At 43.3% G+C, this 22,953-nt stretch overlaps 1 protein-coding gene across 3 annotated transcripts in view; it reads left to right on the forward strand.

The window, feature by feature from the left end:
• SEPTIN5 (septin 5) overlaps positions 1-22,953 on the forward strand; it is an 83,235-nt gene that overhangs the window by 38,347 nt on the left and 21,935 nt on the right. The window contains exons 1-2 of one of the 3 annotated variants that reach the window (XM_033956940.1): positions 15,701-15,848; positions 21,829-21,925. In XM_033956940.1, coding sequence (XP_033812831.1) covers positions 15,759-15,848; positions 21,829-21,925 — 187 coding nt within the window. In that variant the 5' untranslated portion in view covers positions 15,701-15,758. Of the gene's footprint in view, positions 1-15,700; positions 15,852-21,828; positions 21,926-22,953 lie in introns of those variants that run through there. The other 2 variants (XM_033956939.1, XM_033956938.1) reach the window with 2 other exon arrangements.

Genomic DNA, 22,953 nt, shown 5'->3' on the forward strand with positions numbered 1-22,953 from the left:
GGAGGAAAAGTCCATAAGCTGCTGTTGAGACAGACATGGGAGAAGCCACTGCTTTCCCTGGATTGGTGGCATGCAATGCAACTACTACAATGGATCCCTGATTACCTCCTACTTTAGGGCCACTCTTACAAAGCTGCAGTGGCGATGCTGCCTCGGTAAATGTACCGAGGCCCATTCAATTCCTGTGGGCTTTGGTGCATTTACCACAGCAAGCATCGCTACCACAGCTTTGTAAAAGAGGCCCTAAAGTAGGAGGTAATCAGGGAACCATTGTAGTAATGGGTCTAATTTTTCATTGTCCATCTCTACTTTTTAACTCACTATATAAAGAACAGAGATAATACGAGATTTGCACTCGCTTCTAGTGCAGGTAGATTTTTAGAGGGAAAGTAGTTTTATGCCACAAGTCATGTCCCTAAATCACAATTTACCATGTAAATGGCTTTGAGATTGTGCTCTCATACATTAGAAATGAAACATTTATTTTTTTTGCCCTATAAATTGCTTGGGATTGGAATGTTATAACCTAATATAATTAAAAGTGCCATGGGTTAGAGCAGTGCAGTACTTTTCAGTTTTTACAGTTGTCCATTGTTCTCACCACTGGCTCCCTCTTGTGGCAGAATTAGGTACCAGCAAAGGGCATGAGCCAGTTGGGACTAGACTATGACAGCAGGGAGTTTATGGTACTGGGCATTTGCCATAAACTAACAACAAAGGTTACTTGCTGCTGTTTTACTTTTTTTTTTTACATTCCTGGAGGGTTAGGTCTCTTGGTCTTGTGGTTCAGAACCTTGATGATTCAGTCTGATTATATTTCCTTGTTTACTGGATTTTTTGCTCAGATGAGGTTTGCGCTTTATGCCAGCAGTTCAGTGTAATTTCTAGAAGGAAGTATTTTAAATCTGACATACTTTATTTATTCAATTTTCCATGCCATTCTCCCAAGGGAGCTCAGAACGGTTTGCATGAATTTATTCAGGTACTCAAACATTTTTCCCTGCCTGTCCCGGTGGGCTCACAATCTATCTAATGTACCTGGGGCATTGGGGGGATTAAGTGACTTGCCCAGGGTCACAAGGAGCAGCATGGGTTTGAGCCCACAACCTCAGGGTGCTGAGGCTGTAGCTTTAACCACTGTGGGAATGTGTGGTGTTGTGCATGTGTGTTGGGATGCAGTTGGGGGTGTTTATGTGGGGTGTGGTAGTGTGACTCCTTAACCTTCTGTTCCCTTCTTACTAGGATTTTGAGAAAAGACTACCTGGATATGCTGGGATGTTACTTAGAACTATAGAGGGTAATAAATACTAATAAAACAAAGCAAATAAAATAATATGATACCTTTTTATTGGACTAACAATACATTTTTTGATTAGTTTTTGAAGACAATACCTTCTTACGTACAAAAGCTAATCAAAAAATGGATTTAGTCTAATAAAAAAGTAACCTCTTCATTTCTTTGTTTTGTTTTATTTTTATCTATTACCATTAAAAGTGGACTAACACAGCTACCATACCACTTTGCGCAACAGTAGCATCTGAAGTTACCCTGGTAGCATCTGAAGTCACCTGTGTAGGTAGCAATTGTGGTATTATATATCCATGATGATGTGACAGGTTCATGGGTTTTAACCCCTTGGCAGAAGAAAAACAACGAAGGTGACTGATTGGTGTTCAATCTCGTTTATTGAATTAAAAGACTCGACACGATCGTGTTTCGGCCCTAAGCAGGCCTACCTCAGGAGTCTGAATGTATGACGAAATAATGTTTGTCTGGCTATTCTGTCTTCAATTGTGAATTCTGTGTTCCAATATGTGTACACTGAATGATTAGAACAATAAGTGTATTGAAGTGGAAAGGAGTGACAATCAATAACACGCCACTATTGCTTCCTGTGGTGTGCACCTCTCACAGTGTTTTGACCCCTTGGCATCATCTGAGATAGCGTAATGATACAATCAATCATATGAACATTATCTGGTTCCCTCAAGTAAGTAAGTCACTCTTCAGACTTGAGGGGTATAGTGCATCGTACATCCCTGACATCACATGATTGGGACATATCTGGGATCTAAGCCCCTCCCCTTCTATTCTCTCCCCCCACGGCCATGGATATCAATAGATCATAAGCAAACCATACCCTTCTCCAGCCCCCCCTCTAATTCCCTGCAAGAGCATTGTTCTGAATCCCCTTTTGTCCAGTGTGTCTGCCATAATTAGATTGTAAGCTCTTCTGAGCAGGGACCACCTTTGCATGTACAAAGTGCAGCGCTGCATGCATCTGGAAGCGCTATAGAAATAATAAATTGTTGTTGTTGTTGATATCTGGAATCTATGTCCCTCTCCTTCCATTCTCCCCTATGGGTGCCTACAGGTCACAAACAGTCTATATCCTTCTCCTGCTAGTGGAATATTGCCCCATTCCACTTACTGCTTCCTTCCCACTAAACCTGTGAGCTGCATACTGACTGACCAGTGCCTGTCTCATACTGTAATCCCCCACATGTACAGAATTTTTTGTAAATGTGCTAACAAAAGCTATGAGAACGCCGGAAAAATCAGAGTTCAAAGGCTTACATGTCAAGATTCTACCGAGGCTTTATCCCAGTCCTCAGTTACACACCATCATGGGCGTATACCATATGCTTTTTATTTTTAAATAGTGATATAATGCGAATTCAATTAGCTTATCAGTGAATATATATTTTTATATGTTCCCAATATGCTAATGCTGAAACAGTTTGCACAAAGTGTGTACTAATCTCCAGCTTTTCCAATTTGCTCCTCTGTGGACGGCACTCCGAACAGCCAAACTAATGAATAACTCTCTCACTATCATTATTTGTCTATCATAGTGCTCCTAAGGTTCAATGAAGCTTAGTTTCGGGATTGTCCTCCCTTCTTCAGGAACCCTTGTTGCAATTAGTCGGAGCAGACTTCCACAATCATAAGTTCACCCTGAGGACACAGTTCTGGAGTAGTTGTTAGCGCTGTGCAGCCTGAGATGAGAGGGTGCCGTGGACTGCTTCAAATACGTTGCAGTGACATCATTTTCAACAAACTTTTTTGTTCCTAAAAGAACATTTACCAATAGTAATTAAATTCAATCAGCCAAAAGGAGTCAGGTGAAAAAAACATACTCTTAGTTTAATGTCCGTCCACTGGAGAACCTAGGGACCCTGAGAATTACAAAAGATGACATATAAGGCAAGTCCCCAAATCTAATTCACACAGCATGTAGACCCAATGTCTAAATTATAGTATTCCATTCAGTACTTTCATTTAAACTATTGGGAATGACTGTATTCAGCTCAAATATCCAATATTGCTCCCTTAATTGGACTCAAGCCTTCCTGTCTCCTACATATGTTTCTGGAATTTGTTCAATAATGAACCACCTAAGGTCATCAAATGTATGGGCCCTGCAGTATGATACCATTGGAGCTGTAAATCACGGCTTTGTGTATTCTGCTCTTATATTCCAGCAATCTTGTCTTCACTTGACTTGTAGTGCAACCCATTTTTAAGTTGCATGGACAGAGTATAGCATACACTATCCACAAAGATTTACAGGTAGTTCGATGATATCTGTATATTCTGTTGTTAGGGTGAATCAAACTATCACAACTCAAAGATGTTGCACATATAGTACATTGTTTGCAAGGGTTATGACCCCCAGCCTGTTGACAACTCCCAGTAGATTCAACATCTCGTGCAATTGCTAGATGATTGGCTAAATTTTTAGGTTTAGCGTAGACCATACATGGACCTTCTCTAAACACTGCATGCATGGCCAATATGTGCAAAAGCTTGCATATGATCTTAGCTATTTGAGATTCTTTATCTGAATACGTCAGTACACAAATTTGTTTATCCATAAGTTATTTTTGTTGTGGTTGAAGAAGGAGACCTGGATTATCATATAATGCCCTCAAGTATGCCTGCTGTATAGCCCTCTCGGGATAGTTCCTCTCTCGAAACTACTAGATCAGACTCTTAGCTTGGTATTTAAACTCCTTATTCGAAGAGCATTTACAAAAAAATCTTTGTATGTGAGTTTATTTAGTGTTATTTTAATATTGTTGCCCGGTATACCAATTCTGTACACTGAGTTTGATGGGTTCCCTGTTTGGTTATTTTTTGTTTTGGATGTCTCGAACTGGAAGCAATTTTATCCATAATTGATTGAGAGATGGAAACTCTACTTACTGGAGGCAGTGGAGCATGTTTTTGGCTGGAGGAGCCAAACAAACCAACCTCTGAATTCTGTTCCCAGATCTCTCATTACTGATGCTGTCTTTGAGGAAAATATTGATGTGGTCCGGGGCTCTTGTGGCTCATCCCATTCTGCTGCCTATGCCTCTTTCACCACTTGAACTCAAAGGAGAGAGGATGAGTGTGATGTGAGCAGAAAGATGTTTAAGGAACCTGTGTGCCTGTGGTGTCACCTTGGGCCCTCCCAATTGCTGTAGACCTAAGAGCTCCTGGGGATTCCTAAGCCCAATCAGCTGAGAACTCCCAGCATTCCTTCCCCCGAGGACCTTTGAAATGCCACTTCTTCGTCAGCAGTGAGCAGTAACTAATGTATGCTGCTCAGTGCTGGCTCACAGCCTTCCCTCTGATGTAGGCCCACCTATGTAAAAACAGGAAGGTGTTCAGAGGGAGGGCTGTGTGCTGGTGCTGAGCAGCGCTGCTCTCTGCTGGTGAAGAAGGTACATGGGGGGAGGGTTTTGAAAGCCTGGATTGCTTGCATGAGAGGGTGGGGAAAGGAGAGATACTAGACAGAGAGCAGGAGGTAGAGGCTGCCTTACCATGTGGCTCCAGGAAAAGGAGGATGCATTGAGACATCTGGGTTTTACTTCTATTGCTTTTGATAGAAGTAAAACACAGAACATAAGAACATAAGAATTGCCGCTGCTGGGTCAGACCGGTGGTCCATCGTGCCCAGCAGTCTGCTCACACGGCGGCCCTCTGGTCGAAGACCAGCGCCCTCAGACTAGCCCTACCTGCATACGTACTGGTTCAGCAGGAACTTGTCTAACTTTTTCTTGTATCCCTGGAGGGTGTTCTCCCCTATGACAGACTCCAGAAGAGCGTTCCAGTTTTCTACCACTCTCTGGGTGAAAAAGAATTTCCTTACGTTTGTATGGAATCTATCCCCTTTTAACTTTAGAGAGTGCCCTCTCGTTCTCCCTACCTTGGAGAGGGTGAACAACCTGCCCTTATCTACTAAGTCTATTCCCTTCAGTACCTTGAATGTTTTGATCATGTCCCCTTTCAATCTCCTCTGTTCAAGGGAGAAGAAGCCCAGTTTCTCTAATCTTTTGCTGTACGGCAACTCCAGCCCTTTAACTACCCTTTCGTCACTCTTCTCTGGACCTTTTTGAGTAGTACCCTGTGCTTCTTCATGTACGGCGACCAGTGCTGGACGCAGTACTCCAGGTGAGGGCACAGCATAGCCCGGTACAGCGGCATGATAACCTTTTCCGATCTGTTCATGATCCCCTTTATCATTCCTAGCATTCTGTTTGCCCTTTTCGCTGCCGCCGCACATTGCATGGACGGCTTCATCAACTTGTCGATCAGAACTCCCAAGTCTCTTTCCTGGGCATGCTGTAGTCGTGCATGAGATTTTTGTTACCTCCATGTATCACTTTACACTTATTCAAGTTGAACCTCATCTGCCATGTCGATGCCCATTCCTCGAACCTGATTATGTCACGTTGCAGATCTTCACAATCCCCCTGTGTCTTCACTACTCTGAATAACTTTGTATCGTCCACAAATTTAATCACCTCACTCGTCGTACCAATGTCCAGATCATTTATAAAGATGTTGAAGAGCACGGGTCCAAGCACCGAGCCCTGAGGCACCCCACTGGTGACTCTCTTCCAGTCCGAGTATTGTCCATTTATCCCCACAGATGTCTCACTGTATCCTCCTTACTTTCATTGCTTTCAAAGGAAGTAAAGCCCAGATGTCTCAATCTGTTCTCCTTTCTCTGGAGCCATATGGTAACCCTAATTCTGTGCCCACCCAGTTTGGAACCAGACCCACCCAAAATCAGGTGTCTGCTTACATCACTTGTGCTTTGCACCCATTTCCACATGTAAGTGTTATCTTTAGGAGTAATACCGGCAAGCTTTGCAGTTTAGAAGATGTGGAGAATGAAGTGAGCCTCACTCCACAGGGGTGGAGACTCGCTCTCTGCATCACAAGGATCTCAGACCCCCCTCCCCTATTTCCTGTTTCTGGGAACTTATTTTTAGTCAGTAGCAGAAATCTGTATTTTGGGAGCCAAAAGGGCAGTGCAGACTCTTCTCTGCAGGAATGTGAAGCAGACATTGGTGCTGTGGCTTGGAGGGGGATTTGTGGGTCATGGGACAGCTTCTTCAGAATCTTCCTGTCCTGTTTATTTTAATGTTCTTTATAGTGCCCCACCCCCAGACTGCATTCAGCTGAATAACAGAACCTAAAAATCTCAGGCATCTCTGCAGTAATATGGAAGTCTGCACCCCACTTTAACAAGTCCCCCAGCTGAAACATAGAGGTGTTCCCTATCTATCATAGTAAAGGTTGAGTTGTGAGCATCAGTGAAAAGAAAAAGCCTCAGGAAATCCCTCCCTTCTTACCCCCCACCCCCCTTGTCTGTTCTTATCTCCTTGTTCCTTTGGTTTTAACTTCACTTCTCACTTCCTCTATTACTTTCTATGGTCTTGGGTATTATTTATCTACCATTTTTGGTGTATTAGCTAAAACAGAGGGGTTGCCTGGCTGGCCCATCTGAAAGTTGTCCTTTATTGAACTTACTTTCTATATCAGCTAAAGCAGATGGGAGGGGGTGAGGAGACAGCTAATATATAGACTGGAAGTGAATTTTTTCACTTTTGAGGTTAATACCTCATCCTTTGGTCTGTCCTGGTATAGCGATTCTTATGTTCTTATCCTGCTAAATTGTAGCTCCTTCAGAGTTGCTAATTGACTCCAAATTTTCATCCATTCTTGACTTTACCCCCATTGCATGCAGGGACTTGTAGCCTTGCTTTCTGTAGGGACTAAGGCAGGCATGGGCAACTCCGGTCCTTGAGGGCTTGAATCCAATTGGGTTTTCAGGATTTCCTCAATGAATATGCATTGAAAGCAGTGCATGCAAATAGATCTCATGCATATTCATTGGGGAAATCCTGAAAACCCGACTGGACTTGAGGACCGGAATTGCTCATGTCTGGACTAAGGGCTAGATTCACTAAGAGCATGGATTGGATCCGATCCATGAGGAATCTGATCCGTGTCCGGGGGGGGCTGATTCATGAATTGCCTTCATGCAAATGAGGGGGATCGGAATCACGCCCCCAACCAAATGCCCGGATCGCTCTGTAGCAATCCTGACACATGCGCAGACCATCTGTAGATGGTCTGCGCATGCTTAATGCAGCAGCGACCTTTTTTTTTTTTTTACTGTTAACTTTTCTAACTTTTCCAAGCCCAGCGAGTCCGTGGTTTTAACACCGTTTTAAACCCGTGGGTTAAAACCACAGGCTTGCACTGTGGGGAAGGTGATCTGGGCAGAGCTCTGGAAAGTCAGGGAGGGGGAGGGGGGGAAGAGAGCAGGAGAGTTGGGGCAGACAGAGCTAGAAAGTCAGGGGCTGAGAGCAGGAAATTGGGGCAGAAGTAGGGCGGCGATCGGGGCAGACAGAGCTGGAAAGTTGGGGACTGAGAGCAGGAGATCGGGGCAGACAGAGCTGGAAAGTCGGGGGCTGAGAGCAGGAGATCGGGGCAAAGAGCAGAGAAGCAGGGCAGAGAGCAGGGCGGCAGAAGGCAGGGCAGTCAGAAAGGACCTGAGCGACTGGTCCTCAGCAGTCATAAGAGCATAAGATTTGCCGCTGCTGGGTCAGACCAGTGGTCCATCGTGCCCAGCAGTCTGCTCACGCGGCGGCCCTTGGGTCCAAGACCAGTGCCTTATTTAAGTCTAGCCTTACCTATGTATGTTCTGGTCCAGCAGGAACTTATCTAACCTTTTCTTGAATCCCTGAAGGGTGCTTTCTCCTATGACAGCCTCTGGAAGAGCGTTCCAGATTTCTACCACTCTCTGGGTGAAGAAGAACTTCCTTACGTTTTTACGGAATCTATCCCCTTTTAACTTTAGCGAGTGCCCTCTCATTCTCTCCACCTTGGAGAGGGTGAACAATCTCTCTTTCTCTACTTATTTTTGGATTGGTCAGCCCAGTCAGTGTCCCTCATTTTGTTTAATGAATCGCTGCTTGCCTACATTTGAATGCCATTCCCCCAGGATTGGAGGATGATCGGGACAGAGGTTAGTGAATCAGGTCGGAGGGAAATCGGGTCCCAAAGGGGTCGCAAACCGATTGGTACATGATCGGTTTGCTTAGTGAATCTAGCCCTAAAATGGGAAAGCAAAACTACAAGTCTGCAATCCTGGTGGGTGTCCAGAAAAACCTAAAGTTGGAAAAATTGTGCAAATTGAAGTTTTTCCCATGAATTTGATTGTCCTTGATCAGAAAATTATTTTTAAAAATTATTTTAAAGCCCATCCTTGGGATCCTCAAAGCCATTGATTACATACAGCTCCTTTTTTTTCTTAAAGTTTCCTATTATTTTTGCTTAATGGAGTAACCCCCTCCTTTCCAAAGCCACGCTAGAATTCCTAGGAGCATCTGCGCTTTTACTGCCGCGGCTGGCGTTAAAAACGCTAGCGCAACTTTGTAAAGGAGGGGGTAAATTTCTTGGTATTATAGCTATAACTTTTCTGTTTTCACACTGCATTAATTTATTGATAAAAAAAACAAACCATTTTCAGTCTGATTCTCTAAAGGCCGCTGATCTTGGCAGCCGCCGATCTGTCAGTCATGCAACGGCATCCTTTACAGAATCACAACTTTCTTTTTCTAACAGATGCCTTAAAAGTAGGCCAGCTTTTTACAGGTCTACATTTAAGGCATCTGTCTTGCGCCTATGGAGACGCATACGAACATAAGAATAGCCTTACTGGGTCAGACCACTAAACGGAGCAAATGTTTTTCACAGCACATTAAAATTGAAATGATAAAATTGCAAAACCAACAAAAAATATGTATAGGTAATTGTAACAATGGTGAAACTAAAGTATATAAATAAAATTGCTAATAATGCGATAGATGTGCTTATTTTTGAGTGCAAATTAACTCAAAATGCAGCTCGATAGTTGACAAGCAAACACACATTTCATCATCCACCATCTGCAGTCATTCTCTTTTTTTTTTTTCAATTTAATTTCTGTCAAAGCTGAAAATTCAAGTTTGCAAAGATAAGACGAGCCAAACAGTAAAAAAACCTTGATTGCTTTGTTGCTCAAGTTAGGATAACTACTGCATAAAAAAACATAAAATTAAAATTACTTGCCTTTAGTTTTCAAGGACCAGTCACGGTTGTATCCTTACACAAACAGACATAACATTGACAAACTTTTTCATATGTGATGTACATGTCATCTAGTGTATACTTATGAAGGGAATTTTTTAAAATAAAAGTAAAATTCTGGAATCTCTTGTGGCACACCTGGAATCTCTTTGGGGAACACCACAGTTTGAGAGACACTGTTATGTGGACCTAAGGGAGGTTCTGGATGGGGAACAGGGGAGCAAATGTGGAACAAGAATAGTGGAAACCCTGAAAAATACATTTTGTGCTCTAATGCCAAAATTTTAAGGAGTAAATGCATTACTTGATCAGACCTACAAGCTCAAGTGATGAGTTTAACAACTGTACTCTGTATTATTTGCATCTGTAATATATCTACCCCCATAGATCATGAAATAATGTATTACTGTAGCCTAAATTAGTATGAACAAAAGCATGAATGAGGGTTCTGAGGATCACAATGTCCAGGAGAAGCTGGATCGAACAAATTTTCCTCAGCCTAAAAAAGTATTTCTTAACCCCTGAACAAATATTGAATTGAAAGGTCAGGCTGTTATCAATGACAACTCCTAGACTGACAAATTTTGACCAAGTGGTTTCAGGGAATAGCTGTACCTGACATAGTAAAAAGCACAGAACAAAGAAACAAGTTTCATGAGAAGAACATAGACTTGGAGTTTTGGGATTTAACTTCATCTTATGCGATTGTAGCCATCCTGTAACTGAGGTTATCATAAGAGTACAGGGCAAGAATATCATCTGGGTTTAATGGCTCTTTAGGTGCTAACTTCTGGTTAGAGAATGACACAAGGACATATTTGTCCCTGTCCCCTTGGGATCTATCTCCATCGCCATCCCATCCCCACAAGTTCTGTCCCTGCCCCATCCTTAACAACAAATAAACAGATAGAGGAACCAGTTCAAAAAATACTTTCCACTTTCAACGGTGCTCAGAATCCAAGATGGAATGTAAGAACTCAGAGTGGGGGATTAACCCCTACCAGAACTCTTGTGGTATCTATCATTGCACCATGACTGCTGTGAAAAGTTGTTTTGAAACATTGAATAAAATAAGTGATACTTTGTAACTTGCACACTTTCAAATTGCTTATAATGTATGAATGATTCAAAGGTTAAGTAACTTAGCTGAAGATTGCTGCTAGCGTTAGTTAGGACCCAGCCAAACTAACGCTAGCAGCAATCTTCAGCTAAGTTACTTAACCTTTGAATCATTCATACATTATAAGCAATTTGAAAGTGTGCAAGTTACAAAGTATCACTTATTTTATTCAATGTTTCAAAACAACTTTTCACAGCAGTCATGGTGCAATGATAGATACCACAAGAGTTCTGGTAGGGGTTAATCCCCCACTCTGAGTTCTTACATTCCATCTTGGATTCTGAGCACCGTTGAAAGTGGAAAGTATTTTTTGAACTGGTTCCTCTATCTGTTTATTTGTGATTCCGTTTTTTGGAACTAGGCTTTTTTGACCTAACCCAGTCGTTTATATTGGGATCCTGCCCCATCCTTGCCAGCTCTGTCATCATCTGCCCAAGCCTCTTAAAGTATTCAAGGCTTGTGCAGATGAGGACAGAGCTGGCAGGGATGGTGCAAGGACAGTGACAACTCGTGGGGATGGGACAGGGATGGAGATAGATCCCGCAGGGATGGAAACAAATTTGTCCCCGGCTCATGCTCTAATCTGAATATCATCTGTGTAGATAAATGACGCTAGAGCCAAGATTTGTAGGAGTACTGCCAAAAGGGCCCAAGACTCATCTCTTCTCTTCAAACCTATAATTCAAAATGCAAAGACATTTCTTCTTCTTCAAACCTGTAATTCACTGTTCATGACCACTGATTAGAAATCTTGTTGAAAACCGCATTGAGTCCTTGTCGAAACTTGCGGTATAGAAGAAAATGTATGGTATGGAAAGTATTGAATAAGATTGGACTCAAAATTGACTCGAGGGACATCACAGGTAAATGAGTATGCAGAAGGAGCTGTGTCCTGCCAAGAGACCACGTACGACCTCTGTGTAAGGCAGGACCTATCTGTATTTGTTAAGTAATTGACTATGATCCACTGGATCAAATACCAAGGAAAGGTTGAGGGAGATGAGGAGAATTCTTCCTCAGAGTTGAGGTGAATATTTATAACTGTTGTCTGTACCTTTCACCTTGGAAAGTTCTGGGCTAGAAAAAAGTCATGTGACATGAATGACTTGTTTGTTAAATCAGCCATAGCTAGTATGGGTTGGGTCAAAGATATAGTTTATGGTTTGTTTATTGCATTTAGTATACTGAGCTGAGTCGGTCCAGCGGATGGCCACTAGGATGGTCTCCGGACTCAAGGATCTCTCATACGAAGAAAGACTGGGCAAATTGCAGCTCTATTCTCTAGAGGAGCGCAGGGAAAGGGGTGACACGATTGAGACATTCAAGTACGTCACAGGTCATGTCGAGGTGGAAAACGACATATTCTTTCCCAAGGGACCCTCGGTCACAAGGGGGCACCTGCTCAAACTCAAAGGAGGGAAATTTAGTGGTGACACCAGGAAGTATTTCTTCACAGAAAGGGTGGTGGATCACTGGAACAAACTTCCGGTGCAGGTGATCGAGGCCACCAGCGTGCTCGACTTTAAGAATAAGTGGGACATTCACGTGGGATCCCTACGAGGGTCGAGTTAAGGAACTGGGTCATTAGCACTCAGACTTAATGAAGTGGGTCAGTAGAGTAGGCAGACTTGATGGGCTGTAGCCCTTTTCTGCCGTCATCTTTCTATGTTTCTATATGTGTCTACTGCCTTTCCAGAAGGAATTCTATATATAGCGCAAAATGTTAGTCACTGAAAGACGTCCCTATTCTATAAAGGGTGCTCTACCTTTACAGAATAGGAGCTCAGCTGACAAGTCATGCCTAACTGTGGGCGTGGGACAGATGGCCATTATTTTCTAACACCGGGCCTGAATTCAACAATAGCACAATTTATTATCTCTATATTGCTACCAGGTGCACGCAGAGATGCACATTGTACATGTAAGAGACGGTCCCTACTCAGAAGAGCATATAATCTAATTATGATGGACACACAGGACAAAAGGGGAGTTAGGGTTAGGATTTAAACATAGCTTGGATGACTCCTGATGTGCCTATGCCATCTCTCATTAGTATTCCCCCTTTTTAGATGCAAGCGAGAGCGGTTGGACACGGTTGTTAGAGAAGCCTGTGCACAACCTCTAATACTAATAAGTGCCTATTCATGGAACTAATTGTTAGTGCCAATTATTAATTTGCACATGGATCCATCAGGGTGAACTATATAGAATGTACTGACATGTATATAAAGTCATATGAATTTAGATATACACATAAAATACACTGCATGAAAGTCTTTAACGGCTACAACTTTTCTAGATACAGTCTAGTCATTACGGTATAAAAGACCCAGGGCTTTTGTCCTCTCTCTCTCTCTCTGCTTTAGCTCTGAGACATTCATAAATCTTGGGCCTGACTCAACCATTTCTTCAGGGCAATGTCTCCAAATGGGTTAGTGTTGCATGTACCTAGACAGTAATGAATCTCTCTCCAAAGCCAGAGTATGAGCTCAGCCTCTCATATTTACTGCTAATGCTCATCCTAAGAACATAAGAATAGCCTTACTGGGTCAGACCAATGATCCATCAAGCCTAGTAGCCCGTTCTCACGGTGACAAATCCAGGTCACTAGTACCTGACCAACACCCAAAGAGTAGCAATATTTCATGCTACCAATACAGGGCAAGTAGTGGCTTCACCCATGTCTTTCTCAATAACAGACTATGAACTTTTCCTCCAGGAACTTGTCCAAACTTTTCTTAAAACCAGCTACACTATCTGTTCTTACCACATCCTCTGACAATGCGTTCCAGAGCTTAACTATTCTCTGAGTGAAAAAAAAATTTCCTCCTATTGGTTTTAAGAGTATTTCCCTGTAACTTCATCGAGTGTCCCCTAGTCTTTGTAATTTTTGATGGAGTGAAAAATCGATCCACTTGTACCCATTCTACTCCATTCAGGATTTTGTAGACTTCAATCATATCTCCCCTCAGCTGTCTCTTTTACAAGCTGAAGAGCTCTAACCATTTTAGTCTTTCCTCATACGAGAAGAGTTTCATCCCTTTTACCTTCTAGCGCCACTATGGGCCTGTTTTACAAAGCCGCATAGCAACAGCCCCGAAGCCCTTTCAATTTCTATGGGCTTCGGGGCACAGATCAGCCTAGCAGCAGTATTCTGGATCAGTTGAAGTCTTTGAAAGCTTTTTCTTGGTCAAGCTTAAATAGACCGAATTACAGTAGTCCAGCCCCGAATGAATGATTGATTGAACAAGGACAGCAAAATGTTGATTGAAACAGGATCTCATTTTTCTCAACAGATGGAGACTAAAAAAAACATGTTTCTTACCATCAAATAATAATAAAAAGGCATTTTATGCAAAAAAATCTAGCAGTATTTTATTAAATGGACCATCGATATCTGCACTTTATTGTGGAAATTTAACACAACCTCTCCTTTACAAAGCCGTACTAGCGTTTTTAGCGCTGGCCGCTGCGGTAACAACCCCGACGCTCACAGAATTCCTATGAGCGTCCAAGCTGCTACTGCCACAGCCGGCGCTAAAAACGCTAGCGTGGCTTTGTAAAGGAGGGGGATAATTCGCTAGTAGCTCAACTCATACGCGGTATATTCATGCAGCGTGGTCCTGTATGTACTGTGTGTCCTGCGTGTTATTTGTACTGTTTCCACGAACGCTGTAATATATTATTTTTAGCTTTGTTCATCGCTATGTACTAAGATTAAGCGATTCGTCAAATTTTAAATAAACTTGAAATCTGAAACTTGTGGCAACGAATTAAACAGCATCGCAGGCTTAATCCTATCTCAAGAACTAAACTAAACTAAACTAAACCTTAAGTTTATATACCGCGTCATCTCCACGGAAGTGGAGCTCGACACGGTTTACAGGAATTAAAACAGAGAAAGGAACTCCAATGGAAGGAAGAAGGGCTGCTAAACAGGAAGGAAAGAGGGGGCTTTGAATAATGGAGGTGGGGGGGGTGGTTACATTTTGGAGAAAAGCCAGGTTTTCAGATGTTTTCTGAAGTGTTGGAGGGAGGTCGAACTCCGAAGATGGGCAGAGAAGCTGTTCCACAGCTCGGTGATCCTGAAGAGGAGGGATGTTCCAAGAAGGCATTGAATGCTTGAGTTTTTGGAACACCATTGATAGATGACTACACCACAGTGTATGTGTTTAGCTATTGGAGAAGTAAGTTAAGTTTCTGTTATTTTCCACAATACAATGCAGAAATTGAAGGTTCGTTTAATAAAATACCGCCAAATTTAGGGGTCATTTTACTAAGGCGCACTAGCTGATTTAACGCGCCTTAGTAAAAGAGGGGGATTATTGCATGAAATGTCTTTTTATCATCATTTGATGACTGGAGAATGTTTTCCTATTTTGTGGTTGTAACTGTATTAGTGGCTTCTAAGGAATCCGACCCCACTTGTTATAAAAAGCATATTGGAGACATGTTATTTCTGTACCGATTTATTGTTCATTTTCAATACCACAGACTTTGACATATAATGTCTTTTTATCAATGAACCATTGCTGATTGTGAAAACTCAAGTTACGGGGCTCCTTTTACAAAGGCGCGCTGGCGGTTTAACGCGCGTAATAGCCACTACCGCCTCCTCTTGAGCAGGCGGTAGTTTTTCGGCCAGCGCGGGGGGGTTAATGCCTGATTAAAAGTTGCACGCGTTAAACCCGCTAGCGCGGCTTTGTAAAAGGAGCCCATAGCTATAATGCCAAGAAATTTGCTCCATTGAGCAAAACTATTACTAAATGTTAAGAAAAATTGAGCTTTATGTAATCAGTGGCTTTGAGGGACCCCAGAATGGGCTTAAAAAAAAAATTACAAAAATATTTTCTGATCGAGCGCAATCAAATTCATGGGAAAAACGTCAATTCACACAGTTTTTCCAACTTTAGTGGAAGCAGGACTGCAAATACCACAATGCACTGGGATGGATGTTAGACAAGGAACTCTGGGAGGCCCTGACACTTTGCTCAGCAGTTCCTGCTCTTTGTTCCTCCCTTCCCTTCCCTAAGGAAGTTGCAGCTAGAATGATTCCTTCTGTGAACTCCTTCCTTAGAAGGGGGGAGGAGGGGGAGGCCCGGCACATATGGCTTCACTCAGCACAGCCCCGTGAACATTAGGGATTGGCTTTCAGACATTTTTTTTTTTTTTTTGGCTTGAGGCGGTTCCCCTTGCACACGGCCCCTACCCATCCTGGCCATGGATTCCATCATTATTCAGACCCGATTAGTGGAGCGGCTCCTCTCACCCCGGACCCTGTCTCAGAGAAACCATGCCAGCAAAATCAAGGTAGTGGTAGAGGTGGGGGAGAGGCGGAGGGCCAGGCAGCACCGAGGCTGCAAGGGGAGGCGAAAGCGAGAGAGCTGGGAGACAGGGCGAGATGGAATCTGAAAGAAGCAGGAGTTCATTCTGCAGGAATATTGACTCTCGCTTTCTATTCTAGTTTAACTTTCCATCCTGCTCAGAGCAGCTGTCAGATTCGGCTGCCCAGAAAAGCTGTAGTGGGGCAGTAAAGTCTCTGCCTCTGGTATCTTTTACGTATGGTTTAAACCCAGTGTTTGGCTTGGACGTTTCTGTCCTCAGTACACAGACTGATTTTGAGTGGCTTTAGAGCATATGACCCTGATGATGTTATGCCCAGTACAGATGTTTCCCCATTGCAATATGTTTCCTGACATCGCAGTCTGTTTCAACAAGTGCTTTGCACTGTGAGTGGCTAGTGTTTGATGGTAAACGGTGACAGGTCTATCAGAACCATGTAAGCCAGACACCCACAGGACATCCTAAGGCTAAGCTCTCAGATCTCATGCTAGACATAGGGAAGTGTGTTGGGGGAAGCACAGGCTGGGAGGGTGAGACTGGCTAACTGGTCCTGAGGTTTAGAGGAATGTCTGTAAGGGATTCATTTATTTCTTTCTTTCATTTTCTATCTCGTCCTCCCCAAAGAGCTCAGAACGGGTTTCAGGCTAACATATAATATACAGTTAACAGGTTACAATTTGCCATAGTTATAGTACAAGTTTTTTCCAGTACAAGTTTTTATCCTAACTCGACACATAGTAGGGATTTAATTCCAATATAAGAAACATAGAAACATAGAAATAGACGGCAGATAAGGGCCATGGCCCATCTAGTCTGCCCACCTTAATGTCCCTCCCCTACCTTTGCCCTGTGAATAGATCCCATGTGCCGATCCCATTTGGCCTTAAAATCAGGCACGCTGCTGGCCTCAATCACCTGTAGTGGAAGACTATTCCAGCGATCAACCACTCTTTCAGTGAAAAAGAATTTCCTGGTGTCACCTCGTAGTTTCCCGCCCCTATACATAATATACAGTTTACAGGTTGGGAGGGGCTGGCTATATAGAGGGGGGAAGGGTTACCAGATTTTCAGGAATGAAAATCTAGATCCATGGCCCCGCCCCATTCCACCCAAGTAAGCCATGCCCCATTCTGCCCAAGTCACGCCCTGCTCCGCCCCAGCCCCGCCCCCTCAACCTGGTTGCTTGTCGGGAGGGCATATGCGCATGTGATGGTGTGATGCGATGATGTCGCCTAGAGCCTGTTTAGGTTTGAACGACTCACAAATATTAGATTAGATTAGACGTCACCGCATTGCATCCGTGCATGCGCAGATGTTGTCCTTACCTGGAAAGCTTTTCAAAACCCAGACAAAGTGCCGGGTTTTGAAAAGCTGTCTGGAACCCCCGGACATTTCCTCGAAAAGGAGAACATGTCTGGGGAAATCTGGACGTCTGGTAACCCTAGGGGTGGAGTCATTCATGTTGAGAGAATGGCAGTAGGAGGGGCTTTGCAGGGTGGGTGGGGGCTCCTGAGGGGTGTGGCCTGGCTTCTATTGATAGGCACTGTTGGAGCAATGGCTCTCTGTATTTTGTTAGCAGTTTCCCTGTAAATAGATCAAGTTTATTTATTTTTGATATACCGTCTATCAAAATACATGTCTAGACGGTGTACATTATAAAAAAATTATAGGAAAGAGTTAAAATAAGTAAATAAAAACAATAATTTATCAAATATTAAAAATACTGGACAAATTCAGATTAACATACATGAAACAGAAGGAAAGAAGAGGAGGGATAGGTTGTTTAAAATACATCGAAGTAAAATTAATAAAAAAGGACGGTAAGTGAGGAGTGGTAAAGACATTAGGGGGGGAATCACTTCAAAAGAAGTATTAGATGTTTCAAAGCTACACATGAGTCAAGGAATTAAAAGGCAGAGGCTGATGCTAAAGAGTAAAAGCATCTTTAAAGAGGAAAGTTTTAAGTTTGGTTTTAAATTTTCCGAGTGAGTTTGCTAATCGAATGTCTAGTGGAAGGGCATTCCACAGAGAAGGAGCGGTAACTGAAAAGATGGATTTGCGAGTAGTGTCGTAAAACAATTCCCGTATTGACGGTATAGATAGTACATAAGAACATAAGAACATAAGAACTGCCATCTCCGGATCAGACCCATGGTCCATCAAGTCCGGCGATCCGCACACGCGGAGGCCCAGTCAGGTATACACCTGATGTAGTTTTAGTCACCCATATCCCTCTATGCCTCTCATAAGGAGATGTGCATCTAATTTGCCTTTGAATCCCAGCACAGTGGATTCCTTGATAACCTCCTTTGGGAGAGCATTCCAGGCGTCTACCACTCGCTGCGTAAAACAGAACTTCCTGACATTTGTCCTGGACTTGTCCCCCCTTAGCTTCAAACCATGTCCTCTTGTCCGTGTCGTGTTGGACAATGTAAATAATTTATTTTCCTGCTCTATTTTATCGATGCCTTTCAGCATTTTGAACGTCTCGATCATGTCCCCTCGCAGCCTTCTCTTCTCAAGGGAGAACAGTCCTAGTTTCTTGAGTCGTTCCTCATATTCCAAGTTCTCCATACCTCTTATTAACTTCGTTGCTCGTCTCTGCACCCTCTCTAACAGTTTTATATCCTTCTTTAGGTTGGGAGACCAATGTTGGACACAGTATTCCAAGTGTGGTCTGACCATTGCTCTATAAAGCGGTATTATGACTTTCGGAGGGCCCTTGATGATGAGTAAGGGATCAAAAGTTTATCTATGAACGCCGGTTGGTTAGTGTTTTCTGTTTTAAAAGTGAGGAGGAGTATTTTATAGGAAAGACGATGAGTAACAGGTAGCCAATGTGCTTTACGGAGGAGAGGGGTGACGTGGTCAAATTTTTTTTGCGTGATAGATTAATTTAACAGCTGTGTTTTGCAAAAGTTGTAGACGGCGAATTTCTTTCTGGGTTATGCCTTGATAAAGGGCATTACAGTAATCTATGGTTGAAATTACTAGGGAGTGAATCAGGATATTAATGGAGGAGTGATCAAGAAAAGAGGATGATTACATTGTTATTGGGGGGTTTAAAGATGAGGCCAAATTCTAATGCTTTTGCTACTCTTTGCTGCCTATGCACTGAATATCTTTTTTGCAAGTGCTGGCATCTAGAGTGGAGGAATAGCCTAGTGGTTAGTGTGGCAGCCCAAGAACCTGGGGAACCAGATTCCCACAGCAGCTCCTTGTGACCCTGGGCAAGTCACTTAACCCTCTATTGCCCAGGTAGAAAATAAGTATCTGTTTATAGCATGGAAACTGCTTTGATTCTAACCACAGAAAGGTGGTATATCAAATCCCACCCCCTTCTCCGTTTTAAGGGACATCTGGGTCCTGAGTATGGATAGGATTACCATATGGCTCCAGAAAAAAGGAGGACGGATTGAGACATCCAAGTTTTACTTCCATTGAAGGCAATGGAAGTAAAACTCGGATATCTCAATCCGTTCTACTTTTTCGGGAGCCAAATGGTAACCCTAGATAAGAGCTCCGTTCCGCTTCTTATGGATAAAATCTGAAGGACCTGTAGCCCACTCACTATGATATGATGGTTTCTGACTTCAAAGTTATTCATCTCTGGTAGTGCAAAATCTGATTGTAAGCACATCCCAGTCACTCCAGTTCCAGTTTCCTGTGTGTGGGAGGAACACTATTTGTAGTGGTATACAAGCTAGGAATTTGTGAGCAGGAGCTCATGAGCTGAGAATGATTAGTCAAATTGTGTGCGCCGAGAAACTTCCAGTAATAGGGCTGAGATGTCCCTTCCATGCAGGAACGTGTGCCAGAGCCCTCACTCGAGTTGCCTTCATCCCAGCAATGGGGGTGAGGGGTTTCTGTGCCATCACTTTCGCCTGCACCCAGCACGTTCTTGCAGGCCTTTATATATACATTATGTGGCATCAAGATCAGACTCTCAGCCCCAGAGATTCCTTCAGCGCATTTTCTTTTTCATTTCCTGCCTTCGATATGCAAAATGGCAGAGCAGCATTTACCCCAGAGCACAGTTATTGAACAAGTAGGTGAGACATTTGTTCAGCGCCACTCTGGGTTCAATAGGAAAAAAAAAAAGTATAAGCACAAGTTCCAGAATACTCTGGGGTGAAAACGGAGCCCGAAGGCACAGGGCTGTCACCTCATGGTTGACTCATTTGAGGCCATGGTGATGAAATCCACTAATTTTTATTTATTATTATTTTTTATTTGGGCCAGGAGTCATAGTGTTGCCCTCATGATTGAGATCATACTCCACATGCATAAGAACATAAGAATTGCCACTGCTGGGTCAGACCAATGGTCCATTCTGCCCAGCAGTCCACTCACGTGGCAGCCCCAAGGTCAAGACCAATGCTCCAAATGAGTCCAGTCTCACCAGTTTAGCATGAACTTGTCCAACTTTGTCTTGAAACCCTGGAGGGTGTTTTCCCCTACAACAGACTCCGGAAGAGCGTTCCAGCTCTCCACCACTCTCTGGGTGAAGAAGAATTTCCTTACGTTTTTACGGAATTTATCCCCTTTCAACTTTAGAGAGTGCCCTCTCGTTCTCCCTACCTTGGAGAGGGTGAACAGTCTGTCTTTCTCTACTAAATCTATTCCCTTCAGTATTTTGAATGTTTCGATCATGTCTCCTCTCAGTCTCTCTTTTCAAGGGAGAAGAGGCCCAGTTTCTCCAATCTCTCACTGTATGGCAACTCCTCCATCCCCTTAACCATTTTAGTCACTCTTCTCTGGACCCTTTCGAGTAGTACCGTGTCCTTCTTCATGTACGGCGACCAGTGCTGGACGCAGTACTCCAGGTGAAGGCGCACCATGGCCCGGTACAGAGGCATGATAACCCTCTCTTGATCATTCCTAGCATTCTTTTTGCCCTTTTCGCCGCCGCTGCGCATTGCGCAGATAGCTTCATCGACTTATCGATCAGAACTCCCAAGTCTCTTTCCTGGGAGGTCTCTCCAAGTACCGCCCCAGACATCCTGTATTCGTGCATGAGATTTTTGTTCCCGACATGCATCACTTTGCACTTATCCACGTTGAACCTCATCTGCCATGTCGTTACGTTGCAGATCTTCGCAATCTCCCTGTGTCTTCACTACTCTGGATTAGTATTGAGGCCCATTCCTGTTATGGTTTGTGCAAAGCTAACCATTTGGAGAATACACCCCAAGTAGTGGCATAGTGAGGGTGAGAGGCACCCTGGGGCGGTGGCACCCCTTCCCTGCCCCCCTGTCGCGTGCAAACCTTCTCGTTCCCCGTACCTTTTTAACTTCTCCGACGTGAGCAGCTTGCCCATGTCCATGTAGGCTTGCTCTTTGATGTCACTTCCTAGGTGTGGGATGTCAGAGAGAGTGTCGAGGCTGACAGCATCGTTGCTCATGCTAGAGAAGTAAAAAAGGTACGGGGAAAGGCAAGGAGCGCATGTGTGTAGTGGGGGAGGGGAGGAGGAGGGCAGAAGGGAGGATCCAGTGCCCCTAGTAAGACAGCACCTGGGGCGGACTGCCACTGACCCCATGAAAAAACACACACATGTCTTTCTTTTCACTACTGCTCTGCCACATTCTCCTCTTCTTCAATGGCATGCACATTCTCTATTTATTTGTCTTTCTCATCTATCTATTTTTCTCTCTGTCTATGCATGTTTTCCTTTATACCTTTCTCCTTATATTCTTTGACACCATTTATTTGCTCTTTGTTTATTTGTTTATTATTTATTGTGTATTACTTGTTTATTATTTTAGGACCCCTGAGGAAGGTATTTCACTGAAACACGGCCCGTGTTGGGTCCGTGGAACACAAATTATGGATAGCGTTTGTAAGCCTTTTCGAAAAAGAAAAATAAAGGTTTTTTTTTAACATTGTTGGTTTCCACATTTTTGTTTTTTTTTGTCTTCTAACACTTCTCCGTATTTTCTGTCCCCAGGATCATGAGAAGCAGTACGTGGGCTTTGCTACCCTGCCCAATCAGGTGCATCGAAAATCAGTCAAGAAGGGGTTTGACTTTACCTTGATGGTGGCTGGTAAGACCCTTAAGCCCTTCCTTTGGTTTGAGCAGTGGTTGTCAATCTGTGTGGCTATGACCCCCATGATAAAGTGCAAATAAAATTATGTGACCTCCCCTTCCCTTGGAAGTACAGAATAATGAGATAAGAGAGTCCATCAAGGTCATGCCCCAAATGTGGTTTTAGTCATCCAATCTGGGGTCTCGGCTTCCAGTTTGGGCCACTCTGGCATAGTGTAAGGCCTCAGGGCAGCCTGTGGAAATTTATTTAAAAAATCCCAGAGCCAATCTGGGAAAACGGGTGGAGCCCACGATAGGCGTGGCATTATTGAACAGGCCCGTTGCAGGCTTGGATGAAGGAGGGGACCAATGGAGTAGGTTAAACTTTACTGCTGCTACATTAGTCTTAGCATCCATGTGGAAGCAGGATAGTGTGTCTGACTGGAACGTGGTAATTGAAAAATTGGATGCTTGGTATGAGATCTATAGGATAACTGCCAGGCAGCACCATTCTATAGGATCCTTTATTACATTAGTACCTGGCAGTGCTTTCAGGAGTGGCGACATTCCTGCAATTGATAAGGGGGATATGCTGTTGTGATCTCTTTCTCTTGATGTTAAAGTGGGGAAGGGAAGGGAGGGGGGGGGGTGTAGTCCTCACTGTTTTGTTCTTGTTGAACTGTGATGGGCAGGTGTATTGAAGAAACCCTTGCACCTGCTGAATTGAGCATTATGCATTATTTGTTGATATTTTCGATAATAAAAATACATTTACAAAAAAATCCCAGAGCACCAGAGAATTTTTGTATATTTTGCCTGTGTTCTCCCTTCATGGGAAGGTTGTGGGAATGGCTTTCTATTCCTTTCCAATCCAGTCTTGTCTCTCTGTGCCTTCTTGTGAGTCCACAAGCTTTTATGTAGAGGTGACATTTTGCTGGATTGAGTTCAGTAGAGAGGGTGGCATTTCTCTATAACGAAAGACAAGGGGATGTCTTAAAGAACCAAAATAAGTCTTTATTCAAAACAGTAAATTGATTTTTCCCCAGT

Source organism: Geotrypetes seraphini, chromosome 8 (assembly GCF_902459505.1).
Source record: "Geotrypetes seraphini chromosome 8, aGeoSer1.1, whole genome shotgun sequence".
Taxonomy (NCBI): Eukaryota; Metazoa; Chordata; class Amphibia; order Gymnophiona; family Dermophiidae; genus Geotrypetes; species Geotrypetes seraphini.